The sequence below is a fragment of the Mustela putorius genome, unplaced genomic scaffold, assembly GCF_011764305.1.
Source record: "Mustela putorius furo isolate JIRA1106 unplaced genomic scaffold, ASM1176430v1.1 tig00003836_pilon_pilon_pilon, whole genome shotgun sequence".
NCBI lineage: Eukaryota > Metazoa > Chordata > Mammalia > Carnivora > Mustelidae > Mustela > Mustela putorius.
In genome coordinates, this window is record NW_025421989.1 from 22671270 (window position 1) to 22682261 (window position 10992).

At 40.5% G+C, this 10992-nt stretch overlaps 1 protein-coding gene across 1 annotated transcript; it reads left to right on the forward strand.

The window, feature by feature from the left end:
* Positions 1 to 5204: 5204 nt before the first annotated feature.
* LOC101670264 (DDB1- and CUL4-associated factor 8-like) lies at positions 5205 to 7289 on the forward strand. The gene has a single exon (XM_045089210.1). It carries the CDS (start codon positions 5375 to 5377, stop codon positions 7157 to 7159), a length of 1785 nt encoding a protein of 594 aa, XP_044945145.1. The 5' UTR covers positions 5205 to 5374; the 3' UTR covers positions 7160 to 7289.
* Positions 7290 to 10992: the final 3703 nt, after the last annotated feature.

The window sequence follows — 10992 nt, forward strand, 5'->3', positions numbered from 1 at the left end:
AATTCTCTTGACTCCATTCCCCCTTGGAACTCCAATTCTTTTCTCTACTATGCAATAAAAACCCCTATAAGAGCTCTCTTTACCCATTGTCTTCACTTCTTCTTTCTCCTCTCTTCCCAGACTTCTCTGGTCAAGCATTTGTTCTCACAAGTGCTATAAAACAGCTCTGACAAGTCATGTGTTATCACCCTGTTACCAAATCCAATGATCAGTTCTCAGCCCTAATCTTTCACAGTTGATCACTTCTCTCCTTGTGAAATAGTTTCTACACTTCCTTCATATTCTCGTGTTTTTCTCCTGCATAACTGGCCACTCCTTTGGCTCCATATGGTAAGATTCTCTTTTTCTTCCTAAAATAAATACTCCAGTGCCTAACCCTCAGATCTTGTTCTTTTCACTGTCTACTCACTTTCTAGGTGACTTTCTTTATTACCAGTGACTAATGACTTCCAAATTTATTTCTATATTTATAATCTTTTCTATAAACATCAAACAACTCTATCCAATTGTCAACTAATTTTTTTGTCTCAGTGTTTAGTGGATATTTTTATACTTGACATAAATAAAACAAAACTCTTGATTCTTCCACTCCCATCTCTCTAGACCTCATTTCAGTAAATTTCTCCACCATCCACTTACTGTTTCTCGTAAACACTTGGGAGTTATCACTGATTTTTTTTTTTTAAGATTTTATTTATTTAGGGGCTCTTGGGTGGCTCAATGGGGTAAGGCCTCTGCCTTCAGCTCAGGTCATGATTCCAGGCTCCTGGGATTAAGCCCCGCATCGGGCTCGCTGCTCAGCAGGGAGCCTGCTTCCTTCCTCTCTCTCTGCCTACTTGTGATCTCTGTCTGTCAAATAAATAAATAAAATATTTTAAGGAAAAGATTTTATTTATTTATAAGAGACAGAGAGAGGAAGTGAGAGCAGGAGGAGGAGGCAAAGGGAGAGGGAGAAGCAGACTCCCGGGCTGAGCAGAAAGCCAACAGACCAACTAGGGCTCCTGCTTGATCCCAAAACCCCGAGGTCATGACCTGAGCCAAAGGCAGAAGCTTAACCAACTGAGCCACGTAGGTGCCCCAAATGAGATTATTTTCTTCATTTCCTTTTTGAATAGTTAATAATTAGTTAATAGTTAATAGTTAGTTACCCTGATAGCAAATCCAGACAAAAGCACTAGAAAAAAACAAGGCCAATATCCCTATTCTTAATGAAGATATATGCAAATATCTTCTGTAGAAAACTAGCAAACAAAATTTTATAGCATGTTAAAATGATCATACACCATGATCATCTGGGATTTATCTCCAGAATGCAAGAATGGTTCAACATAAACAAATATGATATACCATATTAACTGAATGAAGGATGAAAACCACATGATTATCACAATAGATGCAAAAAACCATTTGATAAAATTTAATACCTTTTCACGATAAAAACTCTTAACAAACTAGGTATAGAAGAAATCGGCTTCAACACAATAAAGGCCATATATGAAAGGCTCACAGCTAACATCATACTCAATGGTGAAAAATTAAAAGATTTTCCTCTAAGATCAGGAAAAAGACAAGGATGCACACATTAGACAGCTCTACTCAGCATAGGACTGGAACTATTAGAGAAATTAGGCAGCAAAAAATAAAAGAAATAAAAGGCATCCAAATTGGATAGGAAGTAAAATTGTCTGTTTGTAAATGACATGATCTAATAATTGGAAAATTCCAAAGACTCCACACATTCTCTGTCTCTTTCTGTCTCTGTCTCTGTCTCTCTCACACACATGTACAAACACATACGCGCACACACACACATATCGTTAAAACAAATACATTCAATGAAGTTACCGAATCCTACCTTCTCCACATGATTTGGTGGGAAGTACCAGCCGGTGAGCAGAAGGAGAAGAATAAATCTGGAGAATTTGGTTCCCTGGCTCCCTCCTTATAGGGCACTGAAGATGGCTAATGATAGCTCCTGTCAGATCACACTCTGCACACCACTCTCTCTGTTTTAGGTTAACTGCTATCTCCCCTCCCCACCTTTAGGCCTAGGGCTATAATATCCTGTTCACAATAGCCCTGAGGTCCTGATCTTTTCCTTGTGATTTCCCTACAGGCTTCTCTCACCTTTGTAAATAACAAGCCCACTTACTGAGCTTCTTCAGATTGTCCAAATGATATGTTTTTTTGCCAGTAGCCTGACTATTCTACCTCATACTCAGATTTGACTCATCAGTAAATGCTGTAATTTCCACTTCCAAAGTATATTCCAAGGCTAACCAATTTTCACCACCCGCACTATCCTCACCTTAGTTTAATCCACCTTAATTTCTTACCTGCATTACAGCAACAGTTGAATACTTCTGCTCTCTTTCCACTCCATCGTATTCTCACAGCAGCCAGTGCCATCTTTTTAAAAAGGAAGATAATGACATTATTCTGCTCACAAACTTCTAAAGGCTTTCCAGTCCACAGAGAATGAAATAAACATTAAAATTCCTTATGATGTTCAACAAGGCTCTTCATTTGGCCTTTGATTCCTGCAGTCCCATTGCTTACACTCTCCCTAATGCTTACTTATATTGCTTCAGTCACAGTGGCCTCCTCAAAGTTCCATAAACATTCATATTGTAATATTAATTAATTAATTATTTTTTATGCTACTATTTTAAAGCATTTGCACTTGAACGTGAGTCTATAGAGAATATTCTTATCTTAAATATTTGCAAGACTCCATTTCTCTTTTTCTTCAGCCCTCTACTTAAATGTCATCCCATTAAAAAAAAGGGACTTTCCCTAAATGCATTATCTAAAATAAAAGCATGCAGTCTGTATCTACTTATGTACATTTATTTCTCTCCATAATATTCATCACTGCCTCATATGATGTATCTATGTATTGACTTGTCAACTGTCACTTTTTTCTGCTATATTATTACTCCATGAGTGAAGAAACTACCACTTTTATTCACCACTTGTAATATTACGCCCTAGAATATTACATTGTGTGTTGAAGCTGTAATAAATTTTTAGTGAATGAAAGGGAATGTAAATAAACCAAATGGATCAATTAAATTAAATTAAATTAAAAGCAAATTTAGGGATGCCTGGGTGGTTCAGCGGGTTAAAGCCTCTGCCTTCTGCTCAGGTCGTGATCCTAGGGTCCTGGGATCGAGCCCCACATCGGGCTCTCTGCTCGGCTGTGAACCTGCTTCCTCCTCTCTCTCTCTCTGCCTCTCTGCCTGCTTGTGATCTCAGTCTGTCAAATACATAAATAAAATCTTTTAAAAAAAAATTTTAAAAGCAAACTTAAATGAAAAGCCAATTCACAGGCAAAGTTTGCTTAATGAGCATGTAGGGAAAAAAAAGTCAGATTAATACAATAGCATCAGGTTACAATGACCTGATTCAACTTCTAACAGTGGAACTGTTCCTTGCAACGGAACAAGATATTTCTGAAGCAAATTAATAAGGCTTCCTCCCCCGGACATTGCCAGGGTGGGGATACTAAGATTTGATGCTCTGGTTTTCCTGTTTTTGTGCTCTATGGCCAAGCAAGACCCCTTGTTAATGAATATTATCTCTTTAAAAAACTACTATGCGATACATCATACTTAGAAAGGGGTATATAAATGTATATGCCAGGCAATAAATAATAAAAAGACTAATAAAATACCTATATTCGGGGCAAGCCATAAATATTACCAAGAATTTTTGAAGCTCCCTCTCCACTAGATTTTAACTTCCTGCCCCCCAGTAAAGGTAATAATTACCCTGAAACTTAAGTCAATTATTTCCTTGCCTTTTAAAATAGTTTTATTAATGTGAAAACTGTAAAGATCTGCACAAAAATGAAATTATTAACTATTCTTTCACTTGTATTTCCACTGATCAGTTTTTAAGATTCATCCATGTTGATGTATTTAATTCATTAATCCTCACTTTTGTACATTATTCCATTATAGGAATATACACTGAATTATTTATGCATGTTACTCTCGATGGCTTTCAGGTGGGTTTAAAGTTGTTGTGTAACTCTTTACAAATTGCTGTGAATATTCTTTTATGTGTCTTTCCCATTACTACCTCCTTGGAAACATTCTCTTTCTTTAGAAGACTTTATACTTCTATGTTTAATCAATTTTGTATTGATCTTGCAATTGCTCTGAGGGAAATCTTGTTTTCCTCATTCTGGCATTCTTCGTCAGTCGTTTACTGTAGCCCTTGGAAAATTTACTGACATTACCTCAGATAATTCACTTGGAGAAGCTCTGAACTTAACACAGCAGTGCCAATTAACTGTCTCCGAAGAGCTGTTTTCTTTTCCTAAAAGGCCCCTAAGAAGCCTCTGAAATATTCTGGGGTATATTTAAAATATTTTGATAGTTCTATGACATCACAAAAGAAACTTTTCTTTCATTGAATTGCATTGATGTCCCCTAAGTATCCTAAATTGAATTAAGTCCAAATATACCGAATCTCTGGTGGAAAAAGAAGAAGGTTGTGCCTCTATCTCAAATTGATGAAACAGTTACTAATTTCAATGTCCACTTTAAATTGACCAGTTGATTTCAGCCTTGATTACATCGAGGACTAAATTACTCTTCTCCCTAAGAAAGTCTGCCAGATGTAACAAATAAAAATACAGGACACACAGTTAAATTTGCATTTCAGATTTTAAAAATGAGTAGTTTTTGGTAGAGGTATGTCCAATGCCATATTTGGGATCGACTCATACTAAAAAGTATTTTTAAATAAAAAATGCAATTAACTAGGCAATGTGTATTTTATTTATGACATTTCTACCATTAGAGCCGTCAAGGTTTCCCTCAACCTGTTTGATTTGCTCAAGATATTTTCTGTACATCATAAACTCGCTCGCTGTGGGGACCTTCGCAATCTTTCATTGTGTTTGCTTGTTTCTTCCTTTCACACTGTACATCACGTTCAGGCAAAGCACTGAGAGAGTCTTATGATAACTGTTCTGCCTAAAGAATATCACTTTTGCTGATAGTTCTCTGAGAATATTTTCCAAAGTGCAACATGTTCCCGTCTAGGACAGAACAGAACGTCCAGAGGCTGAGAAGTGAAAAACAGGGGCGGGGGTGGGGCGGAGGGCTTGGAAAAGTCTGAGCCGTCCTGAGATACCGCGAGATGCTGGACGGGATAAAGTCTTCTGAACCTCACCAGCTCCCATACTTCAACGGCTATAGCCCGTTAAGCCGCGTTCCAACTTTGGCTTTCGGCGTCTGACTTGCCGTTAGGCCTGATCAGTGCTCCTTGGTCTGTCCCCAGCCGGGCCGGGCCTACTCCTTAACTTGGACTTTTGGGGCTTTTTCCCACTCGACACCGGCTACAGCTAGCATCATTTAAGATGTCTGACAACGGGAGCAGCACAGATGGCCTACGAGACTCAGAAAGAAGAAGCCTGCTCAATAGCCCGGAGGAGCGGTCTGAAGCGGCTGAGACGAGAGAGACATCTTCAGACACGGAGCTAAGCTTGAATTTGACCGCAGACGACGGCATCCTCTGCGAGGCCACCCCAGAAAGTCAAGGCACAGACGCAGAAAGTTCAGCTGAAAACGTCAACTTCGAAAGCACCGAAGACTCGGACCAGTTCTTCATCTGTGAGGAAACCGTCTTCCCTTACGACCCGGAGGACGAGGAGGAGCAAGGAGCGGAGGAGGAGAGAGGAGCGGCAGGAGGACACCCTCAGGTACAGTGCCCTGAAGCTAACCGTGATCAGTATTTATCAGATGAGGATCGGGCCCTGGAGGAGTGGGTGTCCTCCGAAATATCTGCCCTGCCCCGCCCTCGCTGGCAAGTTGTTTCCGCTCTTCGTGAGCGGCAGCTGGGTTCCAGTGCCCGCTTCGTTTACGAGGCCTGTGGCGCAAGAGTCTTTGTGCAGCGTTTCCACCTGCTCTATGAGCTTGAAGGCCATCATGGTTGTGTCAATACTGTGCACTTCAACCAGCGTGGCACCTGGCTGGCCAGTAGCAGTGATGATCTTAAAGTGATAGTGTGGGACTGGGTGCGTCAGCAGCCAGTACTGGAGTTTGCGAGTGGCCACAAAAATAATGTCTTTCAAGCCAAGTTCCTTCCCAATTGTGGTGATTCCACCCTGGCCATGTGTGCCCGTGATGGGCAGATTCGCATAGCAGAGCTGTCTGCTTTACCACACTGCAAGAATACCAAGCGTGTGGCCCAGCACAGGGGAGCCTCCCATAAGTTGGCTCTGGAGCCAGACTCCCCTTTTCAATTCCTAACTTCAGGCGAAGATGCAGTTGTTTTCGCCATTGACCTCAGACGAGGCCGGCCGGCTTCCAGAGTGGTGGTAACCAAAGAGAGGGAGAAGAAGGTGGGGCTGTATGCCATCCATGTGAATCCTGCCAATACTTACCAGTTTGCAGTGGGTGGAAGAGATCAGTTTGTAAGAATTTATGACCAGAGGAAAATTAATGAGAATGAGAATAATGGGGTACTTAAGAAATTCTGTCCCCATCACCTAGTCAACTGTGATTCTAAAGCCAACATCACCTGCCTCGTGTACAGCCACGATGGCACAGAGCTCCTGACCAGTTATAATGATGAAGATATTTATCTCTTCAACTCCTCTGATGGAGATGGAGCCCAGTATGTTAAGAGATACAAGGGTCACAGAAATAATGCCACAATCAAAGGTGTCAATTTCTATGGCCCCAGAAGTGAGTTCATCATGAGCGGCAGTGATTGTGGTCACATCTTCTTCTGGGAAAAATCATCTCGCCAGATCATTCAGTTCATGGAGGGGGACAAGGGAGGCACCATAAACTGCCTTGACCCCCATCCTTACCTACCTGTGCTGGCGACCAGTGGCCTAGATCATGATGCTAAGATCTGGGCACCCACAGCCAAAGCTACCACTGAGCTGATTGGGTTAAAGAATATGATCAAGAGAAACAAGCGAGAACGAGATGAAGATCGCATACACCACACTGACCTGTTCGACAGCCACATGCTTTGGTTCCTCATGCGTCACCTGACACAGAGAGGTCATCGCCAGCACTGGGGAGCTCCTGAAGCTGGAGCCGTGGATGCAGAATCAGATGCGTCTTCCAGTACCTCCAATTCATCTGAGGAAGACGAGAACCAAGACCGGGTGCAGTGCCTGCCGTCCTGAAGCCTCGGCCTCGTCCTCAAGCCTGGTCCAGCTAGATGTCGCTTCAGTAGGCTGGACTTTAAAATTTAAAGTTTAAAGTTTAAAGTTTAAAATTCATTTTAACTAATAAATGTTTTTGTTTTCTATTCTCTACCATAAAAACCATCTTTTCTATCTCTTTACTCTCCCTTTCTTCACATTCTTCCTCTCCCATTCCTTTTCTCTCACTTGATTTCTTTATTCCTCTCTTTACCCATTATATCTCTGTGTAAGAAAATATGTAAGGTGTTTTGTTTTTTATTTTTGCCTCTTTTCATTTGTTTTCTTATGACTTAGCTCTTACAGCTAACTTCTAAAGGTTCTGGTAAAAAAAAAATTAATAGTCTTACTAGGTCTATCTTCTCCTTTCTGATACCCTGAAATCTATCACCTTTTTTTTCCATCTTCAGTAGTTTAAGGTTAATTTCTTCAGTTGACTTGAAAATTTCAGAAATGTGTTTATTCTTTGAAAGTAAAGCAAAATAAAGCAAACCATGGTCTTGTTCCTTTAATGCGGACACTTGGCCATCCACACACACCCATGTACACACACACACAGACTCTCACTCGCTCACAGAAAAGGAAAAGGGGAGAGAGGGTGCATAAATTCCTAACAAATAATTGATGCTTCTGGAATAAATAATAAGGGATTGTTGACACTTTCTGAATACCTGTGTTAATATTATTTTGAGCAGAGACTGGTAAAACTTAAACTTAATCATATGACATTGTTTATTTTGCACTCTAAATTCTTTTGAACTTTCATGGCGAGAATTCCCACAGGATTTCCTTCCAGGAAGACCTCTTGGGACAACCATTTCCTGTAAGATACTAGCCAGGAATATAAGAATTCCTAATATTTGAGAACATATATTTGAACTGAATTTAACAATAACTTACTGTTGCAATAAAGAGTTGCTTATCCTTACAGATAATTGATACCACTGGAAGAAAATTCCCATTAGACATCCATGCACTGCTTAAAATTCTCTTCACTTGCTTATAAGAGGTTAAATTGCTTTTAAAAATATTTTGTTTTAAGCCTTATTTAGTGTAAATTTTGCATGCTGGATGTTCAATTTGTGTTCAGTAATAATATTCATTTTTGTTTTACACCTGTTACTTGTGTAGGTGAATGCAGAGGCTTTGCCTTACCCCCAAAACCCCTGTTTTCCTTTGATAATAACTCCTTAAAATGGATATTATCGCTGGCCCCTTAAGCAAGTTGAGACATTTACATACTGAAATTAGACTTTGGAATGGAAAATAACATTCAAATTTCCTGTTCACTGATATTCAAAGTCAGAACGACTGCTTGGGGATCTGGGAGATTGGGGCAGCCCCTACCAAGGTGTGCTGTTAGGAAAGAACCTAAAGCCCCCAAAGAACCCAGTGAGTCTGAACTAAGCACTGCAGTATAAAACAGGACTTAAAGAAAATGAAATTATAAACTAGCAGTCCAAGTTTGGGGCATCCCTGCATGACTGGGTGAGATGTATACTAGCAACATCAACAGAACATTCAAAAACACTTTGGGAATTTCTAATGACACCGGGTGACAGAACAATGACAAAAGCATATTAATTATCCAGGGTTTTTTTTTTTTTTTCACCTGCTGTTTGGAAGCAGTTCTGAATGTATGGGTGGGGGAATGATACTGTGAAATGAAACTTTCTTCGGAGTTTCCTGCATGGTTCTGAGATTTTTTTTTTTTTTTTTAGATTTATTTCATTTTATTTTGGAGAGGGAGGAAGCAGGTGCATGGGGACATGAACGCATGAAGAGGGGGTAGGGGGCAAGGGGCAAAGAAAGAGGGAAAGAGAATCTCAAGTAGATTCCCCACTAAGCACGGAGCCAGCCTCGGGTTTCAATCCTAGGACCCTTGAGATTATGACCTGAGAACCAAGAATCTGATGTTCAATCAACCGAGCCATCCAGGTGACCCTGTTCTGAGATTTCTTGTGCTACATGAGATATTGGAGAGATTTGGAAGGCAAAGGTAAAGTAGTAGCTTTATATATATATATTTTTAGATTAAATTTATTTTCAGCATAACAGTATTCATTATTTTTTCACCACACCCAGTGCTCCATGCAATCCGTGCCCTCTCCAATACCCACCACCTGGTACCCCAACCATCCACCCGCCCCTGCCACTTCAAACCCCTCAGATTGTTCAGAGTCCATAGTCTCATGATTCACCTCCCCTTCCAATTTACCCCAACTCCCTTCTCCTAACCCCCCTTGTCCTCCATGCTATTTGTTATGCTCCACAAATAAGTGAAACCATATGATAATTGACTCTCTCTGCTTGACTTATTTCACTCAGCATAATCTCTTCCAGTCCTGTCCATGTTGCTACAAAAGTTGCGTATTTTTTAAAGATTTTATTTATTTGTCAGAGAGAGATTAGGAGAGCACAAGCCAGGGGTGGCAGACAGAGGGAGAAGCAGGCTCTCCGCTGAGCAAGGAAGCTGATGTGGGACTCAATCCCAGGACCCTGGGATCATGACCTGAGCCAAAGGCAGACACATAACTGACTGAGCCACCCAGGTGTCCCAGTAGTTAGATATTTCTTTTTTTTTTTAAGATTTTTAATTTATTTATCAGAGAGAGAGAGAGGGGAAGAGAGCGAGCACAGGCAGACAGAATGGCAGGCAGAGGCAGAGGGAGAAGCAGGCTCCCCACTGAGCAAGGATCCCGATGTGGGACTCGATCCCAGGACGCTTGGGATCATGACCTGAGCCGAAGGCAGCTGCTTAACCAACTGAGCCACCCAGGTGTCCCTAGATATTTTTTTAATGCTGAGAAAGGAGAGGTGGGGGCACTTGGTCACTGATCTGCTGGCTTACTTTACTGTGAGGCAGCTGGGTCTAGAGCTATACCAGCTCCCCTCATATCTCCCATATCTTAGCTTCACCAGTTCCATAAAAGAGTGATTACCTCTACAGGGCACTTACTCATCAAAGTTGGAGGTTTGGAGGCAGTGAAAGATCAACATGGGTTCCAGTCTGGCCTTGTAAGTTCCAGCTACTCCTCATGGATTTAAATCTATCCGTGTTTCCCCCTATTTCACACCCATCTCTTCTTCTTGAATGCTGAACTGACTTAAGGCTCCAGCACCTGAAGCAGACAAAAACCTTATGAGGACTGCTTAAGCACAATTACATAATATGACGTCTCTATTATATAAGTCACTTGCTACCTGTGTATCACCCTCCCCTCAGTGTTTCTGCTTCTTTGTTTGAACTGTGTTGGGTGCAATCACCCCCACCTGCTTTGGACTGACTTAAGTCTCTAGATTACTTAAACAATTTGCCATTTGGAGGAGTAAAAGTCCTCTAAAGACAGAGGTTGGATTTGAATAAAATAGTTTAGGTAGATAGATAGATAAAAGGGACTTAGATAATTAATTTGAAAAATAAAGTTATGATTATAGGTGAAAGTCAAGCAGGTAAAGTAAGTCCCAGAAAATGGAAGTAATTTTTAAAATTTTAATTTATGCAAACATTGGTCCTATTTGATGTATAGAAGAGAGCAATACAATATCACTACCAGCCTTCCATGAGATGGCAGGCAAAGCCAACAATTCTATCAAATAAGCAGGCAAAACTGCACCTTTAAATTTAAATTTTCAACACCAAATATTTTCATTTCAATATGGAATTTCTACAGGACAGTTCTGTGTAAGTCCTCATGGCCTTTATGCAGTATTATAATTGTCTCCTAATTATGCACAAAATTTAACTGCATAAAATTGTGACAGATGCCAAACTATACTTTTAAAAAGACATCTTCTGGCAGCCATTCCTTAAA